The 24,076-nt window shown below is 41.0% G+C and overlaps 1 protein-coding gene across 1 annotated transcript in view; it reads right to left on the bottom strand.

The window, feature by feature from the left end:
• The window catches only part of LOC308162607 (titin-like), a gene marked incomplete at both ends in the record, with an annotated part of 148,860 nt that extends 128,230 nt beyond the window's left edge, over positions 1–20,630 (bottom strand). Inside the window, 35 exon segments of the mRNA XM_080536752.1 lie at positions 167–451; positions 700–931; positions 1,028–1,196; positions 1,306–1,447; positions 1,534–1,794; positions 1,890–2,150; positions 2,281–2,541; positions 3,738–4,001; positions 4,646–4,906; positions 5,386–5,646; positions 5,757–6,020; positions 6,117–6,389; positions 6,775–7,041; positions 7,157–7,438; positions 7,695–9,394; positions 9,510–9,678; positions 9,822–9,986; positions 10,078–10,298; positions 10,610–10,854; positions 10,984–11,214; positions 11,318–11,442; positions 11,570–11,712; positions 12,362–12,553; positions 12,776–12,842; positions 13,117–13,375; positions 13,461–13,526; positions 13,762–14,019; positions 14,545–14,658; positions 14,770–14,967; positions 18,083–18,311; positions 18,579–18,811; positions 19,215–19,303; positions 19,588–19,875; positions 19,977–20,180; positions 20,540–20,630. Of these exon segments, the coding sequence (XP_080392878.1) occupies positions 167–451; positions 700–931; positions 1,028–1,196; positions 1,306–1,447; positions 1,534–1,794; positions 1,890–2,150; positions 2,281–2,541; positions 3,738–4,001; positions 4,646–4,906; positions 5,386–5,646; positions 5,757–6,020; positions 6,117–6,389; positions 6,775–7,041; positions 7,157–7,438; positions 7,695–9,394; positions 9,510–9,678; positions 9,822–9,986; positions 10,078–10,298; positions 10,610–10,854; positions 10,984–11,214; positions 11,318–11,442; positions 11,570–11,712; positions 12,362–12,553; positions 12,776–12,842; positions 13,117–13,375; positions 13,461–13,526; positions 13,762–14,019; positions 14,545–14,658; positions 14,770–14,967; positions 18,083–18,311; positions 18,579–18,811; positions 19,215–19,303; positions 19,588–19,875; positions 19,977–20,180; positions 20,540–20,630 (8,770 nt within the window).
• Positions 20,631–24,076: the final 3,446 nt, after the last annotated feature.

The following is a 24,076-nucleotide window of genomic DNA, read 5'->3' as shown; positions in this document are numbered from 1 at the left end:
ATGCAGACTTTATTATCACTATATCATTTATAAACCATTGTTGTTCTTCATTCGTGGCATGCCATAGTTTATTTGTCACTTTACATCAAGTTGCTCTTATACTGTCTGTCATCACTTTGTTAAAAAAACATTGTATGAACAAGTAATCATTTATTTGTCTCTTTACCTTCCACATTGAGTGCAGCTGAGCTGGTGGCCACGCCAACGTCATTCTTGGCCTCACAGTTGTAGACAGCTGCGTCCTCTGGGAACACCTCAATAAGGAGCAGTGTGTGGACGTTTCCTTCACGCTGGATCTTGCACTTGAACCCAGCGGAGAGAGCCTGGGAGTTCTTGTACCAGAACACTTGAGGCTGAGGGACGCCTGTCACTTCCACTGAGAAGCGAGCAGGTTTGCCGGCCTCCACAGACAGAGGCTGCATGTGCTGGATGATCTGAGGTGGCTCAGGGACTAAATGAGAGAATGAAGGAAGATGTTGGACAACAATGGAGGAATGCACACACTTAAAAGAGTGTAGGAGCTTAGAGTAGTGGAATGGTTTGGTTGCTACGGTAAATAGCCCAATCTGAATTGTTGTTACAAATATATTTAATCTCAATATTTGCCCTATCATAATTACATACATAATTACAAACCATTGCATAAGTCACTCAATGTGACATTCATTTATAGAGGCAAAAAAAACAGTCAGCACTTACTGTTGACATGAAGAGTCACCATAGTCCTGTTTTTGCCAGCGATAAAGTGGTACTCTCCTGCATCACTTCTATACGTTTCAGAGATGGTCATACGGTGAATCTTTCTTATGGTAGCATAGTTGAACCTTTCTTCAACTGAAAATTGGATCTCAACGCCGTTCTTAAGCCAACGACCTTCAATCTCATCCTCACTGACTTCAAACTCAAAGGTTGTTCTTTGTTTCTCAACAACCTGAAATTAAGCAATACATTTTTTTAAATATAATGATATTGTTAAGTATACAATTTCAAACTGTTACCCTTCAAAATGAAGTATGTTCATATTCACCGTGATTTCCTTCTCCACTGGCTCTGTAATCCGGACATCACGTCCCTCCACAATGAGACTGCCCTTGGACACGCTTGCACCGGCCACCACAGAATACTCTCCGGCATCAGACATGCGAACTGTCTGAATCATCAAACGGTGCAGAAACTTCTCAGTGGAGGCTTTGAATCTGTAACGGTGTTTTAGAGATGGCATTCAGAGAGGGCACGGAAGAATCAAATAAACAGCATTTTCACAGGAGTGTCTGATAACACAAAAAGTGAATCATTGAGAAATACCTGTCAGACAGTTCTAGCTCCTGTCCATCTTTCATCCATGTCACTTGGATGTTAGGCTCAGAAACTTCACATTCAAAAGTGGCCTTCTTCTTCTCTGTTATCTTGATATCTTTGATATGCTTGGTGAATTCAATCACTCGAGCTAGAGCACAAAAACAGGGCAGATAAATAACCATACGATTGTGAAATCTACTGACAAACCTTGAAGAACAAATGAATAAAACTCACCATCAACAAAAAGTTTAGCTGAGGTCGCTGCAGCACCAGCCACAAACTGGTACTCTGCAGTATCACCAAAATGAACATTTCGGATGGTAAGCGAGTGGCTTAGCTGTTTAATGCGACTTTGACATCTGTCAGTAGACCGAATCTCAACACCATTCTTGAGCCACTTGTAGGTGATGCCCTCATAGTTGACATTCACTTCAAATGTGATGGTGTCTTTCTCCTTGGCATTGAGGTCTTTCAACATGGAGGTGATCAGAATAGCTGCAAAAAATAATAATAATAAAGCATTAAGTGTACCTTTCTTTACATGTTTTGTAATGAAAATCTTTCAAACTGCAGAGTAGTAGAAAACGTACGGCTAACGGTCAGAGTTGCAGAGACTTTGTCATTTCCACAGATAAAGGTGTATTCCGCAGAATCGTTTCTGCTAGTGTTCATGATCTTGAGCTGGTGAAGTTTGCCCTGCACCACGATCCTGAACTTCTCACTCATTTCAATCTCCACTCCATCTTTCAGCCAGGTGGATGGAACAGTGAAATGTGACACTTCACATTCAAAGGTGGCCACCTGAGTCTCTGGGACTTCTATGCTCTTCATGGGTTTTGTGACACGTAAAGCTGGTTTAAAAAAAACAAAAAACAACAGTGAATATATTGCAAATAAATATCACTAATGAGGTAAGTAATTTAATACCATCTGATTTGGAAAGCTACATGAATGTTCTCTAAGATCAAAATCAACCCTTACATTCAACATATAAAGAGGCGCTGCAATGCACATGTCCAACCACAGCAGTATACTCTCCAGCCGTGTGAGTGTCCACTTTCTGGACAATCAGCTTGTGAGCTTTTCTTTCAGACAATATTTGGTAGTTTTCACTTGGTTTAAGCTCAACATTATTGAACATCCATTTCACAGGGATGTCGTCATGGGACAGGCTCAGATCAAACGTGGCAGTGGCATCCAACAGTGATGTCACGTCTTTAGGCTTCTTCACAATCTTGATAGCTGAAACAAGATTGTCATGTGTCACATGATAGAAAATGAAATGATGTAATACAATTGATTGATAGCGCCATCAGTTGATTAAAATAAATTGTGTTTGGATTAGTCGATTAATCTAATTATTTATCTATCAAATTGCAATTGGTGGTCATAGAATTTCAAAACATTACTAGACAAGAAACCCAAAGTGCTGTGTAAGGGTGGCAATCATAGCCTCCAAATAAATGGTGTGAATTGCCGTTCCCACTGCCATAGATTGAGACAAAAGAGTGCTAATTGCTCTTGATTACTTGGCGACATGTAACTCACTGTAGCTTTAACTTTCTTGTCTATGGTCTGATAGAAATCATCTAAAACACTTTAAAACTTAGCTGAAGGAGATGAGGGAGACATCACATTATGGGATATGCAGCCTTATGTACCATATTCACTGAAACCCTATTTAATCACTCCTGGAACAGGCTGGGAGTGCTTTGCATGGCTGACCACGCCCCAGCCAGCTAACAAAAGCTCTGTTCAACCAATTCATCTTGCGAACCACCTCTTCACTAGCCCGTAAAAGAGGGGCAATCTGGTGAGAACCTTGTCGTCGTCCCTGTCCCTGGGCATCATGGCCCACTGCTGCCTGAGGTGGCTGCAGAGGCCTGGGGATCCTGTACTGTGAAGGGGGGGGGGGGGGGGGGGCTCATGTGTGTGAGGCTTCAGTGTTGACTTTTGAGGCGATGCTGTGTGACACACCTCCATCTCCTTGTTCTTGGATTCGACCCTGGTCTGCATGTCGACCGTGGGGAACAATAAGCAACCTAACACTCTGAGGAAAGCTGTTTTCTAACTTTCCAGTTGGAACAGTTAAGCTAGGTAACTAGGTTCTACGGGAACAGTGAAGAGTGAAAATAATTAATTGGTTGTGCTGTGCTCTTTTATAAGATGGCTGGAGCTGGGTCAGAAAAAGCTAAAGCAAAGCTCCCCCGGTCTGTTCCAGGTGTGACTGAATAGGGTGTCGGTGAAGACAGTACGCAATCGATGCACCCTTGCGTACTGTCTTCACCGACACCCTATTCAGTCCCATAGTGAGATTGTCGAACCAAGTCGACTGAAAGAGAAACATTATTTATCAAGTAACGCATTAGTTGATTAATCTATACAACACTGTATATTACATAATACATATACTTGTGATGTAGTTAAAATGTACTTACTCTCAACATTCAATCTGGCATTTGCAGAAAGCTTTCCAAGTTTGAATCCATACACAGACTCATCTTGTGTGGTACAGTTCTTGACCTTCAGAGTGTGGACCATGCCAACAACTGTGATGTCATATTTATCACCAGAGTGAATCTCTACTCCATTCTTAATCCATTGCGAGCCCTTCACGTTCTCATGGGTGAGCTCCAGACTGAAAACTGCCTCCTGGGTCTCAGTGACAGTTTGGTTCCTCAGGGTCTTCTTGACTTTCACAGCTATGAATTCAAACATTGGTAATTAAATTACAGTTATAAATCGTGACACGGTCTGTTGAAAAGGTCTGCACGTCGGCAATTCTCAAGTCACACAACTGACCCAAAAGCTTTTAGCTTTTTTAAATGTGTTTTATGTTTTTTTTTGTATACCGTATTATGAAAGTTGAAGTGTTGAAGAGCCCTCTCAATATAATAAACAATAGTTTTAGGATCATTAAATACTTATAATTTGTGAATTGGATTCACTGTATTGTCTGCCGTAGGCTACTGGGTAAGTGATACATGGCTTGTAAACAAACTTCAGTTTTAGGATGTGATCAAAAGCAAGGACTGTGTGATCATCTATGTTATGTGTTTTTAGCATGTTCTATCAGCATGTTGTGATATGCTGAACATGTACTTAGATGTTCATAGCGATGTTCCTTTTTACCTGCTAGCTACTAGCAGCTGTTTTGCGCGTGTTTTGATTCAGATTGAGTTTCTCCGGTATTTGGTTTGAGGGGTACCAACATATAAATAAGCATAATCTTCTTCAACTGTTTTCAATGTATGACACATCATTTGAAAGCTTACAATCTGCACTTTCATAATCTGGAGAAAAGATATTTCAACTAATGTTTACATTTCCAGGGAATAAAACCTACCTTCCACTTTCAGGTTGGCTGATGTCTTTGAGTTGGCAACCTGGTAAGTGTATTCACCGATGTCCTGGGGTCTGGTTATGGCAATGACAAGACGTCTCACTGCACCAAGTTTCTCACTCTTGACATTGTCATTGAAGTCCACAGTTTGTCCATCCTTAAGCCACTTGCCCTCGGCACTTGGGTTGGCCACCTCACACTCCAACTCGGCAGTCTGAGACTCAGCAACTGTCTGGTCCTGGAGGGGTCGGTTTATAGCTCCACCTGATGAATGAATGAATGAATGAATGAATGAATGAATGAATGAATGAATGAATGAATGATCTTTATTGTCATTGATATAGTACAGGTACCAAACAACGAAATTTGGGAGGGGGGGCTCCCCTGGTGCTAGGAAAAAAAAAACTAAAAACAAGAAGGGAAAAGAGCTGGTTTACATAAATAAAGGCTATGTCCACTATACTATACTATACAAATGATTGAAGAGCATTGAAGAGCAAGGGGGAGGCCATAGAAAAAACATTGTCATAAACGGTTTAGAGTGATAGAAAATGAGCATGATTTATCTTTCTTGGGTAATCAACAACTGCCCTCAAAATAAATGTTGAGTACAATGTACTTAAGCTCTCTGACTGTGAGTTATTTGATTACGTTCGGAAAGTTGTTGAATGAGTTATGATTGCAGTGAAAAGTACTTAGTACTTAATACTTAACGTTAGTACGTTAGTACAGACTAAAGTTACCTGATACTGTAAGCTTTGCACTGGATGTCTTTTCACCAGCAGCGAATGTGTACTGGCCGTCTTCATCTTTCATGGCATTTGTGACAGTTAGGCTGTAGTGCTTGCCCTTTGACACTATCTTGTACTTTGCATCAGCTTTGATCTGTTGGTTTTTGAAGGTCCAGACAGCATCGATGCCGGGGTGAGAAACCTCAACGTTAAAGGTGACATTCTGAGTCTCGGTGCAAACCTGATCCTCCATATGTTTCACAATTTGAATTTCTGCAAAACAGTAACAAGTGAATGTTAAACATGAATCCTGTACCCAGAGAATATTGTTTTTTAGATTATATATTATAAATACATATTTCATCACTAGAGAAAATGCTTACTTTGGATAGTGAGTTTACAGCTGGAGTCAACTTTGCCAACAGCGAGCTTGTACTGTCCTTCATCAGAGGCAAAAGTCCTGTTGAACACCAGACGCTGTTTGGATCCTTTTGCAATCGTCTGGACTCTCTCGCTGGACGTCACAATCTTATCATTGTGGTACCATTTCACTGAGGTGATATCTGCAGCAGAGATTTTAGCCTCCACAACAGCCTTGGTGCCCTCAACTGAAGTGACGTCTTGGAGTGGGGTCACTATACCAATGGCTGTAATACACATGAAAAAATAACATTATTTCAACAACCTTGTCAACATGGCAGTTATGTATGATAGAATGTAAGACAACATATAAGATGACTTACTCTGAACTGTCAGCTTTCCAGAGGTTGTGATTTCCTGAGCTGGAACCACAAAGGAGTACATCCCAGCATCATCCCTAATGGCATTTTCTATTAGTAGTTTGTGGGTGTGCCTGTCGATAACAAGGTGAATGCGATCTGTGGCAGAGACGGCTTGACCATTCTTCACCCACGAGCCCTCAACATGTTCTTGAGAGAACCGCACTTCCATTTGAGCGATGTCCCCCTCACAGATCAGCAGGTCAGACAGGGGATTCATCAATGTCACAGGACGCACTTAAGCAAAAGAAACATTGAGATAAAATCACCCTGTGTCTACTCAGAATTGTTTTCATACAAATGCAAATGAGAATAGGTAAATTAAACAATAACCTCCATGCTCCATTTGGCTAAATACCGCCAATAGTGGCACAAAACAATGTAGATTGGATGCATCAATTACCGGTAATACAAATTGATTGGAACTCAACGGATTGTCTATCCATGAAAACCTGGCAATTATTGACGAGAATTTAAAGTAAATAGCCTGCAAATTCATTGCTAGCTATGCAATCAAACTAATTTTACCCTAGCCCTGTCTCTTTGAAATGTTAACATTGTTAACAACTATTGGAGCTGTTTAGCCGTAAGTCAAATTATAACTATTTAATATAATACTAACCTTTCATCTTCAGGGAGGCACTTGTCTTTAACTCCCCTGTTGTGAATGTATATTTCCCCTGATCTTCTTTCTTGACATCTTTCACAGACAACATGTGTCGTCCACGCCGGGAGCCAATCACATACTTGCTGCTGGAAGTGATCTCTTTACTCTCAAAATACCAAGTACCATCTGCATCCTCTCGTGACACTTCACACTCAAACTCCCCAGAATAGGTCTCAGGCACCTCTATACTCTCCATCTTCTTCAATATCTGCAGCTCGGCACCTGTAGGTAGGGGAGGGTGACACAGTAAATATCAGCTCAGGACCCTCATTCCATTAATAACCTATAGCGCTTATAACTGCAACATTTTTGCTAGTGCACTTCTAAGCTGACATACCTTCAACAACAAGTCTGGCACTGGTCCTGATTTCGTCCTCGTCGAGAACAGCACAAGTGAATTCTGCATCGTCCTTCATACTGATGATCAGTACAGACAGGAAATGAACCTTTCTGTCTGCGTGCATCCTGTATTTGTCTCCAGAGAAGATCTCCACGTTGTTCTTCATCCATTTGACTTTAACGAAAGGCTCATTTGTTTCACATTCAAAGGTTGCCATGGTGTCCTTCTCGTTAGCGTTGGTTTCCTCTAGTTCTTGTGTGAAGTAGATGATTTGCTTTCCTACAATGGTTAAGAGACAGTAGATGTAGGAATGTTAGGGATGCAGAAATTCACACATAATATAAATCATGACCATAGAATCTTTCCTTTAGTCTCCTTAAGTTTCCTATCGATTGCCATTTAACTCCAGAACAGGATTAATAGTAGACATTTTACTCAAAGTACTAGAGAAACATTTGAAAATGACATAGTCATTTTGTAATGGCCTTGTAATGTTGTTGAGTGGAATAGGGACTGCTTTTATGTGATTACTTACCTTGCACAAGCAAGAATGCATGGCTTGAAGTCTCCCCTGCAATATTCATGGCTTTGACCATGATGCTAGCAGAATCTTCTACTGTGACATCTCTAATCAACAATTCACACACATGGGCTTCAGGCCAGTACCAGTTGATGCGATCTGATTTCTCCAGTAAAATCCCATTCTTGAACCACTGGCACTCAGGTTCTGGTCTACCAACAACTCTGACTCGGAAGCGAACTTCATCCATCTGGGAAACTGTCTGACTTGCAATGCGTTCCAAGATCTTTGGAGCTTCCATGCTAGGAGAGAGCTGTAGTCTGTCTGGTTTGAGTGGGGCAGCAGTGAGTTTGCGTTCCTCCTCTTTCTTCTTCTCAGCCTCACTCTTCTTTTGGGCATGATGAAGAAGTTCTTCCTTCCTCTTCTTTAACATTCCCTCATAGGACTCATCCTTCCTGCGAGACTTCAGCTCAACAGCAGTGATAGCTTCATAATAACCTTCCTCTGTTCTGCGCTTGAATTTGTTCTTCAACTCGTCTGTCTCCTCTGTGGATTTTGAATGAATGACTCTTTCGGTCTTCTTTAGTGTCACAACCTCTTTGGACTGGGGGTCCTCAGCTGGTTTCTCAACTTTCACAACTTGGAAGGAAACTCTTCCCGGTTCTACTGTGGCGCTAGCCTCTGGGACCTTAACCTCTGGAGCACGGCGAAGAATGGATCTGAAGTCCTCTTTCTGCTGGATCTCCAGCTTCACACAATGCTCAGCTATACCCTGCGGGCTCTCAGCCACCACTTTGACATCTCCTGTATCATACGACTTGATGTCTACAATCTCAAGATAATAAATGCCATCATAGCGAAGTCTGAATCTTTTACTCTTGCGAATGAGCTGTCCATTGAGGTACCAGTTGACCTTAGGTGTTGGATAACCGATCACTCTGCAACGGAATCTTGCTATGTCACCTTCCAGCACTCTTGCTGGCTCAGGTAGAAGGACAATCTCAGGCTTTGACTTCTCAGTACCTTCCTCTACAGTGACTCCTGAAGGACCTCCCTCATGAGCTATGCGCTCCATCTCATCAATTCTGTGTATTCCCTTCCTACCCTCAGGTAACTGGCTTTCTTCAACAAGGCTCTTCTCATCCTTAACAATCAGGGTAGCTGAAGTCTGGTCAACTCCAAAGTTGTTAGTGGCTCTGCAGGTCATGACACCACTGTCTCTGGCATAAGCAACTTCAAAGTCAAGACTACAGTAGCCAAATTCATTAACCATGCGCAACCTGTTAGCAGCTGCCAGGGCTTTGCCATCAAGCAACCACTCAACTATCATAGTGGGGTCACCAATCGGGGTCAACCTGCATTCAAAATGGACAGGACCAAAGCGCTTCAGTCTGACGGAGGTCAGCTTCTTCTTAAACTGTGGTTTCTGCTGCTTCTCCTTGTCATATAGGTCACCCTCCTCCCACTGCTCTTGGCCATAACGAAGATGCAAGGGTTCCAATACTGGAGGTGCAATTTCCTTAGCCTTGTAAGTTCCCTTAGGAATAACAAGCTTCCTCTCTGGTTCAGGTTCAGTAGTTTCCACTTCAACATTGACTCTGCAGCGAGTGGTATCTCTTCCAGCTTTGTTGATGGCTGTGGCTGTGTACCAAGCACTGTCAGAGCCCACTGATGCAGGGATCTGGAATTTGGCTTCTCCTTTGGTGCCTTCAACCCTGAAATATACATTTCTATTATTCTATCTGAGTAGATTAAAATGTTATGAAAATCATGATGGAAGATCAAAACAAGAAGTGCATTTTCACGTCAACAAAGGGACAAGACACTCACTTGATATTTGGGTGCTTATGTGGGGAGACGATGTCACTGTTCTTCAGCCAGACAATGTCAGGGAGGGGGTTTCCGATGGCTTTGACAGCCAACTCAACCAGAGTACCTTGTTTAACGCTGATGTTCTTCAGCTTCTCAATAAACTGGGGTCGAACCAAGTTTTCTTTAGCTGTGAGAAAATAAACCAAAGTCTCAATGTGCGTACCAAATATCAAATGTCCCTGAATTAATGGGACGGAAATTGTCAACAATTCTATAAAAATATGATGCACTATGTGACCAGCTCTAGGTACAAAAATATACCATACATACCATCAACTGTAAGAGTCATGGAAACAGAGGTTTTTCCAGCTCTATTTTGAGCGACAACTGTCCACTCTCCAGAGTCATGGGGCATGGCTGGAACTACAATCAATGACTGAGTTCCATCTTCTTTAACAACTATCTTGTGGGTGTAGTCATTGATCACTTGTTTCCCTGAAAAGAAGAGATGTTTAATAAGAGATGTTTAAGAGATGGTTAAATGCTTGACAGGATGCTAGGGTAAAATTGCTTTCACGTCACTTACCATTGTGGAACCAGTAGGTGTCAGGCATGGGTCTACCAACCACCTTCAGGTCAAATCTTGCAGTCTGCCCCTCAGAGCACTTGAATGAGGATGGCTTCAAGACAAACACAGGTTTGTACAGCCTCTCCAGCTGACTCTCATCAGTCTCATCAAGCCTACGTGCAGGAGAACGTCCAGGAGAGCGGCTGGCAGAGCGGCTTGCAGATCGTGGGGATATGGACCTGAGCAAATAGATAAAGGTGAAGCTGTTAAGATGGCTTTCTGAAAATTTATTTTAATTTAATTTTGCCATTTAGCAGACGCTTTTATCCAAAGCGACTTACAATTACGAATTACAGGGACATTCCCCCTGGAGTAACTGAGGGCTAAGTGCCTTACCCAAGGGCACACTAGTAGTGGTGTGGCTTCAGGCGGGATTTGAACTCACAACCTTCCGATCACAAGTCCAACTCACTATCCACTAGACCACCACTACCCCTTGAAAATGGCCATTACACATGGTAATAATCCCTATGAGAGAATGACATCTCACCTAATTCTCTGCATTGCCTCTGGCTGAGGTGTGAATCGCTGGGCTCCACCTGCTGCAGTGGGCTCCACATACAACTTGCCAGAGCTAACCGAATTTCCCTTCATGTTGCTAGCGAATGCTGTGTAAACCCCCTCATCTTCTGGCAGCACCACAGGGAGACGGAGGCTGGCTCTGCCGTCCTGAAGAACCTCCATCTGGTACCGGCCGCCATGCCTGATGCGCTTGCCATCTTTATACCATGCAATCTGAGAAAGACAAAACAGAAATAAAAAAATAAAACAAATTATGGTTTTGTTCAATATTTTACATCATGTGGTATTTGTTAGACTTCCAAATTTTTTTTTTTTAAATCTAAAATGACATGATTTCTTAACCTTGGGCAGTGGAGTTCCTCCCATTTTGCAGTGGAAAGTGACCCCCATTCCTTCCATAATTCTGTAGTTTTTAACTGGAGTGTCAAAGGCTGACTGCACAGCCTCGTGTTCTGCCACATTCATGACCATCTCTTCCCGATCCTCAATCACCAGTTCCTGGTAGGTAATCTTCAGGATGCGGAACTCAATCTCATGGATAATCCTCTCCTCAAATGCAGATATTTGGAATTCCTATAAGAAAGTTTCACACAATAAAAGTTGTTGTCTTTTCTTAATGAAAACTGTGTGGCTAAGAACAACCAAACTTCACAGTGATAACATTTGATCAAAATACCTGCTCTGAGACAAAGGTTTGTCTCTGTACAACAGGAGGTACTCCCACTTTGGGCTCCTGCACCATTGTAGTCACTTCAGTCTTAAATGTCTCTTCATGTTTCTTCATGTAGGCTTCATATTCCTCTGTAAAAAAAAATATGCATGAACGAAAGGCAAGATCAACAGTTGAACATATTCAGCCCTTTCCTGAACAGCACAGTTTCAGTTTAATTCAATATGTCTAAATTCTATTCAGATTAAACAGACTAACCTTCCTCAAGCAGAGTGGCGGAGGCAGAGGCTTCTCCAAGCTGGTTCTTGACAACGATGGAGTACTCTCCCGCATCATCAGCAAATGTCATGGAGATCTCCAATTTACACTCTCCAGTTTCCTTCTTGTAGGCAACTTTATATCTATTAGAGGTTTTTTTTTGTTGAAAATAATTAATATAAACTGTATTTTTAACAGCACACACAGCAACATCAACCAACATAACATAGTCTTACAAATGTGTGAGAATACCAAATGTTCATACAGTGACCAACCGATTTAGTAGTCATTTAGAGTATTCAATATTAACGAAAATGGATCCTACTTAAAATCCAGGATGTCATGCTGATATGGTAATGATTCTGTACACACTGGATTGCATGTGTTGATGAAGTGCATATAAACCATTGCAACCCAAAAAGAGAGCAACTAATCTTCATAATCTTCTTTCCAGAATTCATAAATTAATGTGAATTAACTGTAATCAGATTAGGTAGGCCTCTTAATACATAATAATCATGTAACATTTACATTTGACTTACATTACATAATTACGTAAGGTTTCAAAATACATCAAACTCTGTATCTAAGAAGTCTCAAAGGAAGCCTGGGTAGGGCCAAATTGACATGAACACTGCATTATTCATCACTAATCATTTAGATGGAGACAGAAAATACTTGTCAAAAGTTCTTCTACGAATGGGAACATTTTAAGAACAATAGAAGACATTATGGAAATAGTTTCACACAGAATGTCCCAATGCAAAGTAGACATATTAATTGAAAATATACCTGTATCCAGTAGTAAGGGGTACTCCACTCTTCTTCCAGAAAATATGGGGCTTGGGGCTGCCTCCGATCTGGCACTGAAAGACCACACTTCCACCCTCCTCTAACTTCTGTACAGTTGGCTTCTTGATAAAGAAGGGGGCGATGGGGGCGGTTTCCACAGTCTCTTCCGTGGTCTCCTCTTTCGGTTCAACACTGTGAAATATGTCAGATGATTCATCAACAGTGTACTGGTGTAATGCTTGCACCAGAAAGACAGGGTTTGCCCCATGGAAACGATTATTTTATTTTTTAGACAAACTGATTGCAATGGGCAAGTTAAATCAAACACATCTAAAGAAAATATTTAAAATACTATTTCAGCCAAGGTCTAATAGATAACACATTTGAAAATAAGAATAGCTTTTTTCCACTCACTGTTCTGTAGTTTCAATGTGTTCAGTGGCAGCAGTTAACTCCTCCCTGCTCTCGATTTCCTCTGACACTGCAGTAGAAAATCAGTTAAATGTAGTTATGTTTCAAATTAAAAGGTACCTTTAATAATGCATTTTATTTGTATAGCGCTTCGATCACATAACCACTTTTGGCTCGCTTTCTATTATAATTTCCTTTTTAGAATTCAATCAAAAATAAATATTAATTCATTCAAAGTTCAAAGTTATTGAGGACCAGCATCCTTGTAAGTAAAATTAAGAGAAGTCTCTTTTTCTGACAATGCATAAATACATAATTCTATAAAGATGCCCACATAGACTTACCCTGGACAAGCAGGTAGCAGGAAGTGCTGATTGTTCCAGCCTCGCTGGTGGCAGTGCAAGTGAAGCGACCGCTGTCTTCTGCAAAGGCCTCACGGATCACCAGACGAGCATATGTGCTCTCATAAGTAATCTGGAAGTCAATGGAGCTCTCAATTCTGTAGTCCTCTCTGAACCACATGATGCCAGGGGCAGGGTGGCCCATGATCTGGCATTCCAGAGTTATAGATTCACCCTCAGTCACAGTTACATTCTTCAGGCCCTGGAAATAAAAGAAACAAACTTTTTAAAAATATGTGTCTACAGATACTTTGAAGAATTGTATGTAACAGTTTAAAAATGCTTACAGCCATAAGAGTTGGTGGTACCACACTCTCCTCCACTTGTGAAGGAACAGCAGCCGACTCGCCAGCCTATGAAATGCAGAGATGTTTTTGATAAATGTCAAACTCAATACATTTTCGCTATATGGGACTCAAAGTCTTCGTTTCATTTGTTTTGCAGCAGGTTAAATAAATGCTTTGTTTAGGGAGACTGGTAGGTAGGACAGGACAGTAGGAGATTAGAGGGATTGTGAGTAGCTAGAGGAACACTGTTACCCACTGGAGAGGAGGGGAGTACTATCTGTACAGCATCTGGGTTACAAACCTGAGTTTCCCAATCCTCATAAATTTGCTCCATGCCCCCTGAATATGGACTGTCTATCTGTCTCTGTAACTGCGTGTCGAACTGCGTCTGATATCTCTCAGTGATATCTTTAAATGGTGGTGGGGTCGACTCTGCCATCACTCTTGTCTCCACAACCTTATGAGATGGAGGCTTGACTTTCTTGATGATCTTTTGAGCAGCAGAGGTAGAGGATAGCTCTTTCTGCAGTGTGACAATAGCAGAACCTGCTTTCGAAACCTGACCAACCCAAGGAGAACAGCATTATCATCATGAATCAGAACAATATATAATAAAGTTCTTGATTTATTATTGTCTAAACACAAAATGGGGAATCTAAGTTAGTTTGATTAAAGTAAAAATTATGTGAGAAGATTTTGAATAATAGAATCTTAGAGGACATTAAAAGGAAATTATATTATTAGTAGAACTTTGTTTAGCCACTAAATGGGGAATCTAAGTTAGTTTGATTAAAGCAAAAATTAATGAGAGGATTTTGAATAATATATTCTTAGAGGACATTAAAAGGAAATGATATTATTAGTAAAACTTTGTTTAGCCACTAAATGGGGAATCTAAGTTAGTTTGATTAAAGCTAAAATTAATATGAGGATTTTTAATAACTGTACATTATTTACATTTACTAATCTTGTAGGCATAGAATACAAGACAGGCAAAATAATGAATGCAAATAATGTACTGTTTAGTGCAATATAACACGCTTTTTACATGTTACACTGCTTCCCCAATGTTGCCTATGCTTACCTCATAGCTATGATCAGGTTTAGGGACAGTAACTTTTGAAACTGTGAAATGTGGAATTGGGGATGGTGCTAGAGCAGTGTCCACATGGGTGGGCTTGTCTGTACTTCCTTGGAGCTAAAGTAACAAACAAAATTAAGATTGAGTGATTAAAGCTGAAAATGTCACTTACAGGTTAGAAAATGAAGCAGTATGTTTATTTGTCTACCCTTAAAATGACCCTCTGACCTGGGGGACATCAAGGGTCTGTTCAGGGGGAAAGGTTTGTATTGTTGTTGGCATTTGAACAGCCTCTGTTGTCAAATCAGATTCTAACATTTCCTCTTCAGCATGACCGACCTCTGCATGCACAGGCTTCCGAACGCGTGCTAGGTCGACAGCAGCGAGCACTGTAGCCACGGCCTCTGCCTTTTTCCCACCCTCACCCTGGAGACAACAAGCAGTGAATGTGACACAGCACATAGATCTCATATCATCTATGGCAGTTCATACCAGGTTTGGGGTGAATTTCAATTGACATTCATGGGTCAGTTCTTAAATTTGATCATGAAATGGAGAATTTACAATTAATTGAAATTCTAAGACCCTTCATGCAATTTGAAATTCCACTGCTTACATTGTAATTAGAATTGTAAAAATTTCAACCATTGGAATTTCAATACAATACTTAAAAATGTAGTTGAATTCAAATTGTTCATATTGCATACTTTGGAAAATCTATAATCATGCAGTTTATTTCTATATAAAACATAAGCTAATCCCTAATTAAAAGCTTATTCTAACATTTTCTAATGTACTGTATGTACTGTTTTGCATTGATAATATATGATATGCAGTAGTTCTAATCAGATGTTTTAATTATTGTAGCTAATGGTTTAGGTGACTTCAATCATACAATTTGAAAAGCAAACTAAATAGGTCTAATGAGGGAATTGAGAGGATCTGGAATGTGAATTGAATTGATGAAATTTCCTGAAAAATCTCATTGGATTTGAATTGAATTGACCCCAACCCTGGTTTATACACCAGAAAGACAATATAATGTTACATACTGTAGACACAACACAACATGAACATTTGGATGCTTGCAACCTTTTACATAAACATAATTTTGGTACAAAGTAACACCTCATCACAAACAGAACAGTCACAGCAATACTCGTCACCCAACGAGGTGTGTGAGTCACGCGGTGGTAAGCTAAAACATGTGCTCAACTCTCATCAAAGCTTGCACAACATGCACGCGGTGCAAAAACAGAAGAACAACTGTAATGTGACCATAGATAGAAAAAACGTGAACAAAGTGAGCAGTGGGTAGTCGTATATGATCTTCAGCTACCTGCTCCTCATTATGCAGCAGACATAAGGGGGGAGACATATCCATATCTCCCTGTTGGATCTCACTGTCATGAGTTTCTCCTTCAATACCCTGTGTAACAATTGCCTCCATTGTTGCCGTGATTTCTGCAGTGTCCATATCTGGTGTAAGCTACATATTGTCAAACAATGATAAAGTGAAAGTCAAATCAAGGTTGTCATCATTGCCACGAGTCATTCATTTTTCTGCATACATTTCTGAAGTGTAGTAGTCTACACTTGTAAGACTGAAGTAAGAAAAAAAAGTTCACGCAATGAATAAAATGATCAGAATACACAGAAATCTAAAGATGCAGAAAGAAAATGCTTTGTTTGAAGATGAGTTTGATGGGGATGGGAATGTACAGTGCTGTGAAAAAGTATTTTCCCCCTTCCCAATTTCGTCTGTTTTTGCATGTTTGTCACATTTAAATGTTTCAGAAGATCAAACCATTTTTAATATTACACAAAGATAACCTGAGTAAATAGAAAATGCAGTTTTTAAATTATGATTTCATGTATTACAGGAAAAATGCTATCCAACCCTACCTGGCCCAATGTGAAAAAGTAATTGCCCCCCCCTTAACAACCAACCGATTAAACACATTTGTTTGAAAGCTGAGTTCAATTTCACAAGCCACACCTAGGCCCGATTACTGCCAGACCTGTTCAATCTAGAAATCACTTAAATAGAACCTATCTGTCTACAAATGGAGAAAATATGGAACAGTGGTGAACCTTCCCAGGAGTGGCCAGCCTACCAAAATTGCTCCAAGAGCGCAACGACGACTCATCCAGGTCACAAAAGAACCCAGAAGAACATCTTAAGAGCTGCAGGCCTCACTTGCCTCAGTTAAGGTCAGTGTTCATGATTCCACAATAAGAACGAGACGGGGCAAAGATGGCATCCATGGGAGAGTACCAAGAAGAAAACTACTGCTGAGAAAAAAGAAAACCAAGGCTCACATTTGCCAAAAACCATCTTGATGAACCCCCAACATTTTGGGGAAAAATTCTGTGGACTGACAAGTCAAAAGTGGAACTTTTTGGAAGGTGTGGGTCCCGTTACATTTGGCGTAAACCTAACACAGTATTCCATAATAAAAACATCATACCAACAGTCAAACATGGAGGTGGTAGTGTGATGGTCTGGTGCTGCTTTGCTGCTTCAGGACCTGGAGGACTTCATAATTGATGGAATCATGAATTCTGCTCTCTACCAGAAAAAGGAGAATGTCTGGCCATCAGTTTGTGACCTCAAGCTCAAGCGCACTTGGGATATGCAGCAGGACAATGATCCCAAACACACCAGCAAGTCCACCTCTGAATGATTAAAGAAAAATAAAATGAAGGTTCTGGAGTGGCCTAGTCAAAGCCCGGACTTAAATCTGATGAGATGCTGTGGTATGACCTTAAACAGGCAGTTCATGCTCGAAGACCCTCCAATGTGGCTGAATAAAAACTATTCTGCAAAGAACAGTGGGCCAAAATTCCTCCACAGCGATGTGAAAGACTCATTACCAGATATCACAAACGTTTGCTTGCTGTTGTTGCCGCTAAGGGTGGCCCAACCAGTTATTAGGTTTGGGGGGGCAATTACTTTTTCACATGGGTGATGTATGTTTTAAATAACTCTTTGACTTCAATAAATGGATTGATCATTTAAAAACTGCATTTTCTATTTACTCAGGTTATCTTTGTGTAATATTAAAATTGGTTTGATGATCTGAAACATTTACATGTAAGTGTGACAAACATGCAAAAACAGACGAAATTGGGAAGGGGGCAAATACTTTTTCACAGCACTGTAGATGAGTGGGTGGAGAAGGGTTGACTGGAGATTTGCGGATAGGGCTTCTCAACTACCTGATCCTGTAAAGGTTGTGAACACACAGCAGACATGCCAGCCTGATCCACCGCTGCTGCTACTGGAGCTACAGCCATCACACTATCATCCTGGTCAAGCTGGCTCTGTCATACATTATTGGTTGGATTAGGGCTCTCTCATATGCAATAATGTCAAACTTTCAACAACGAAAACAGATCACGTGAAAAAGTGATGTTGCGACATTGCAACAATGTAATTTAGGCATTGTTCAAGGTCGCATCTACATTCACACCTATCATGGTCAACCACTAGGTGGCCCTGTTCAGAGTTTAGAAGCCCAAATGGGGATGTCCTTACCTCTTTGACAGGGACACCAGACGCTTGTGATTGTGAGCCCTCCCAGAGCTGCTCCATGTGGACATGGGTGGCGTGGGTCGTGCTAGAGTAGCTTGCTGCCACGTATTCTCCTTTCTTCCAAGGTGGAGGGACTTCGGAGCCTGGTGCTATCTCTTTACGTGTGGTCATGGGTGATTTCACAGGTCTGATGGGTGACACAGAAGCCAGTCTTGAAGCAGGAGAGACAGGTCTGAAATAGAAAACAGAAACGGAAATTAGTTTTGACGTCCTTTGACACCCTCAGTCACCCTCATATCCCATGCATTCAAAACAGTTGGTTAAAGCAATCTAGAATATTGGCTACATGTTTTGTACATGTAGCCAAGTTTCTTAGTGCAGGTTTGTTGGTTATTAGCGGCAATCTAATGACAGCTGCTAGACCTCTCTAGGAACACAGGCAGACGGACGGTTTGATAATCCCAAAAACAATGGCTATGGCAAAAAGTAACTGTTTTACCTGACTGGGGTTGGAGTGGGTGCCTTCACATGCCTCACTGGTGAGGGAGACTGATGACGTCCCCCCCCAACCTTGGACGTCAAAGATGGTTGAGTCGGGGACTTGGAGGTTGGCTTTGGAGGCACACGTGGGGGAGTCTTGTGTGATAGGTGCTGGGTCACGACACCCGCTTCGACGTGCATTGCCATCATGGAGGAAGATGAAGTGCTGGACTCGAAATGAGCCTCCATTCTCTGAGGAAAAGGCGTGTAAGGGTTAGAAGAGATTCATGTTTGTCCCTCACTTGTTATTGTTAATAAAAGGGTCAATCTGGGATTGGTAGACTGACGTTTGTACTTATAAATGCCTCATGAGCTTAATTCATCTGCCGTGGCCCAACCGAAGCCAAAATATAACATTGTTTTACTCGTTGTTTGTAAACAATGGGATTGTAAACAAACACTGTATTGCTTCAACACATGGTTAAAACTATCATTTCGATCTCAAGGATGGTCAGTCCATCTGTAGGTCAGTATACATTAAGAGCGGTTACATTTCTCCACCCCCATCCCCCCAAAAAGTGTCTGGACACGGCTTTATTGTTGTTTGAATCCCAGATGACCACTTTCAGGTCGCAGTAGAAACTCTGTTTGTTACCTTCTCAACTCTGGTCTGGCGAGTCTGAGAAATCTGAGAAGTTGACACAACAGTTTTGCTCTTCTTAGCAGGCACTGCTACCTCCTCACCTGGAAAAATGGAACAGTGAGTAATTAAATATCTACATTGATCTTTTAGATCATCTGCAATGATCATTATGTGCAGCACATGCACATAGACCTTACATTTAAAGTATGTTAGGCTACAGGCACTGTATGAAATGTGCTTATGAATGTGCTTACAGTTTGAAATTAAAATGTGTCCATTTGGTAGTCATGAGTTCTATACCAATGAATATGCTTAGGCTAAACTGGTCATTTTGTATACCTAACCACGTGAGCCCCTCCAGAGAACACGCATCATAAAGTCTTACCCTGAACCAGTAGTTCAGCAGTAGAGGTAGTCCGTCCACTGCTGTTTGAAGCATTAACCGAGTATGTCCCAGAATCCTCTGGGAAGGCTTCGGCAATTAGCAAACTGTAAAGGTCTCCATCTTGAACAATCTGAAAGTCAGCGGAGCTCTGTATCTCAGCTCCCTCTCTGTAGAACTTGACCACAGGTGTAGGGATTCCTGTCACACGAACATCCTGTCTCACTTGGCTTCCTTGTCTCACGGTCATACTCTGAAGTCTCTGAATAAAGGTAGGTGGCGCAGTCTCCGCTGTAGAGATATAGAAAAGAGTGTGTTAGCGGTGAGTGTGCCACACAATAAGATAAGCACCTGAACACATCTCGTAATGTAAAAGAAATACAAGTTGTCACCTGTAACAAGAAGTTCAGCGGTGCTAGTGGCTTGTCCAGCTCCATTGGTGGCTCTCACAGAAAATCTTCCACTGTGTGCGGCGGTCACAGCAGGGATCGTCAGAACAGCGCGGCCATCGCTGAACGAGATCTGTGCGCCGGGCAGAGCCGCGGCAGAAAGAACCTGGCCATCACGGAACCAGCTCACCTCAGGAACTGGAGCACCTGTTGGGAAAGGTTTAGCCATGTTAGTGTTGATGGCTGCATTACAATTCTGATCCAATATTCATCTGCACTGAGACCAAACATATGGTCAGTGCTAAGACAGGCTTGGCTGGAACCACACTAAATCAATTGTTTCAAATTAGTTTGATAGATTTTTTGATTTGGTAAGTTCTTGAAAGAAATAACATACATCATAACAACATTGTGGTTCAATACATGACGCCTGAAGGGAATCTTTGTATTGCAAACTATTTATATAATGACAGGGAATGCTTTGTTACCACTAACAGTTTATATAATGACAGAGAATGCTTTCTCACCACTAAGAGTTTATAGAATGACAGAGAATGCTTTCTTACCACTAACTTGAGCCTGAAACGTTGCGGCACTACCCTCTAGTGCCACAACGCTTTGTAGCGGCTGTGTAAACGTTGGCGCTGTTGTTGACATGTTGGTAGACACCCTGGAAGCAGAGACACATGTAGAGACTGAATTTAGCTAGAGTTAGCTTACCGTTGCAAAACACACATCGTACAGGTCTGAGAACAATCACTAGAATGACAGTATTCCATATCTAAGGGATACAGTCTCAGCTCATTCTCTGAGCTTCCATAACGATCTGAGTGCAGTAGGGGTATTTTTAGCTCATGAGAGGGACTAACTCATCACTTCTGCGGCTGCCTGCACCTGGCCCAAACCAGCCTGTCATTCCCCCTGATCACAGGCTCCATGGGGTCTGGGGTGTCAAGCCGAATATTTGGACACAGTGCCCAGTGACAGCTAATAGACAAGACAATACCAACTGGAGGCTATGAAACAACAGCCTGAGAACTAATCAGATGCTCAGATGTCACCAAAACTCAATTGTTGTGAACATATATAATATATATATATATATATATCAGTAATCGCCAACAGAGATTTACTTGATGTGTTGATTATCAAATATCATAACATATCAGACAAATAAGACTTCTTATTTTGCCTCCTTTACTTAGTCACATACACTCAATGATACTGGTTGAATCAACACAAAGTGCCAAAGATGGCTTGCAAACCCAAGGCAACTTGGGATAATGTTGTAATCAAATGTTTATTATATGATATTCTGTTAAAGTAGCTCCTTGGTTTAATTTGGGTCCTCCCTGTCTTACTCCTTACTACAATGTGTTCAAAGATATCAAATTGCTACTATCTGTATATCCACATCAAAAAAGTATGAACAGTTTCTAAATGTAAATGTAAAAACAAAAGGGATGATGTTCACTTTTACAGCAATGCATTAAACCATGGTAGTCAGTCTGGACCTAAAAATAACATTTGGCTTCGAGATCATATTCACAGGCCATAACTTCACCATCGCATAACTTTCTATGAGAATGGACAATCCACCTTGAACCAACAACTAACTCAACCACTGATGCTGTAATATTCAGACATTGTAACAAAATAAACTGTTATGGGAATGTAGTGATCCCAATACTCTGCCTTGACAAAAAAATATGAACCGTTCGAACCAAACTTAACATGTAGAGCTTTACATTTGCACCAATGCACTCCAGTCATTTCAGAAGAGAAAACAATTGTGTAAAATGTCAAAAATATTTCTATTCACTCTGACTTTCCAAGCTACACAAGAGAACATTCTCTGCTCTGCATCCAGTCTTCATCTGATCATCTCCTGATTCAAACAGTTTAGATTAAATTAGATATTCAATTTAAGAAACTGGATATTCAGGCTGTAACTATGAACATGTGTTACAACATAAAACCAATAATTTAATTCTCCAAAGTAAGTGAGATATCTTGTCAGTTATCTTGTACAGATGAAAGCCATTTTGACATTTTATGATGTTTAATGCTGAATGCCAGGAGACTGGGAGCTGTGGCCACACATCTCTGACCACAGCCATCTGCTGCCTCTGATGACTACAGAGTCACTTTGGAACATGACATCACAGCCACACAAGTTACAATGACACATCTAATCCATCTATCCTTATTCTCAAGGAAAGAATAGGCTATATCATGAATATGTTGTAACTATTTTGATACCGTAGACGTGTTGTAACAGCAGAGTGGTAGCATAGGCCTGTAATACAACCAGACTGTCCCTGTCAGTTAAATCTCACTGACTCACTGTCACTGGAGAGTGAGACAAGTGTCAAAACACAATAAAAAACAAATGTGATTATATGTTTTCTCTTTAGCCAGAGCCATAATGGTTTGAATGACAGGTACAGTATAGATAGAGCGGATACACATTCAACTTCCTACGCATTTCATGAAGGCCACTCACATTTCCTAAATGCCTCATGTTTTACAACCAACATAAACACACAATGTTTTCATTATGTAAAAACCATGATAAACATGCTAGCGGCAGACGACAGAAGTCACACAAACGCTGCGGAAAACGGAATTAACTTCCGATGTTTCCAGATTGGAATCTGAGCGACAGATATGGCAGTCTCCAAAAATACACTGTCCCCCCCCCGGTTGATTGACAGCCACCATGTGGCACATAGCTGGAGGTGCAACTGATAGCCCTGCCGTTGATTCCCTTAAAAAGACATTGCCACCCAGCTGGGACACCACTCTAATGCTATCAGGGGCTATTCTTGGCTTTTCTGAAATCATTGCACCAATTGTACCATATAGTAACCTTGAGAGATCAAAAACTGCACTTCTTAACAACAAACATTGACATTTAGGTCACAGTGAAAGCAGACTAACATCCAAATGTTAACATTGAATTATAACAGTTCATACTGTGAAATCACTCTCGCCCAAATACAGTTTGTTTAGCAACAAAACAATGCACACACAGATACAGTATGTGGCATCAGTGGATACAAAGTAAAAACAACTTACTTGTATCCACAAGGGTGCCTTGAATAGATGGGACTCTGCCCAGATGACTAAAGCAACAATCTCCTTATCCAGAAATGTTTCCAAAAAAATCCAAGGTGAGAACGGTTGAGCCTCGAAATATCCCCCAAAACAAAACTACACAGTGCGAAAGCCGTGTAGTTTTGCTTTTCCCTTGCAATCCCGGCACCTAGAGGCAAGGCTGGGAATGCTCCAACTGCTCAGAAGTGACAATATGGTTGTTTAACTTTATATACTTGGGGACAAAACAGCATCATCAAGGCTCTACCACTCCCCATTGGTCACCCTCTCGAAGGCATCATGGGAAAAGACACCATTTATGCAAGCTCACACCTGTCACTCAACGCACCAGTGTTAATCTGAGTTTGATTTTCTTCAAGTTTTAGTCCAGTGATTATTCTGTTTGAAGAAGTGCTGATTATATTGCACAACATGTTCAACTTGACACACAGCAACTAAAGAGATATTTCTTCTCCTTTCACAAAAGATAAGATGCCCTGACTCATTAAATAGCTGGTGACCAAAAGGAGCGAGTGGCTGTCCCTGTCACTCAAACTGAAGACCCCCATTACAACAGGAGAGCAAACACACTATTTACACACAGCTATAGCTACAGTATTAGTCTCACATATATCCCATGCATTCAAAACAGTTGGTTAAAGCAAGCTAGAATATTGGCTACATGTTTTGTACATCAACATTTTGAGTTTCTTAGTGCAGGTTTGTTGGTTATTAGCGGCAATCTAATGACAGCTGCTAGACCTCTCTAGGTTTTGTAACCAGGTTTGGTAACCAGGTTTGGTAACAAACATTTGTATACCCCTGGTTGAGGATGTCAGTCATCCATCTAGGAAATATCAAGCCTCTTCACTAGTAATGTTTACCCATCACATTCATGACAACTATGTTAATATATTGTTGTTCAAATTGCATTTCTCACTTGTATTTATCATTGAATATTTTAAATGATAACAATCACAAAGTTAACAACATCCAGAGTAGGG

This window comes from Nansenia antarctica (genome assembly GCF_963989245.1).
Source record: "Nansenia antarctica genome assembly, chromosome: 7".
NCBI classification, from domain to species: domain Eukaryota; kingdom Metazoa; phylum Chordata; class Actinopteri; order Argentiniformes; family Microstomatidae; genus Nansenia; species Nansenia antarctica.
The sequence above is the reverse complement of the archived record's forward strand: the minus strand, read 5'-3'. Positions and strand labels throughout refer to the sequence as shown.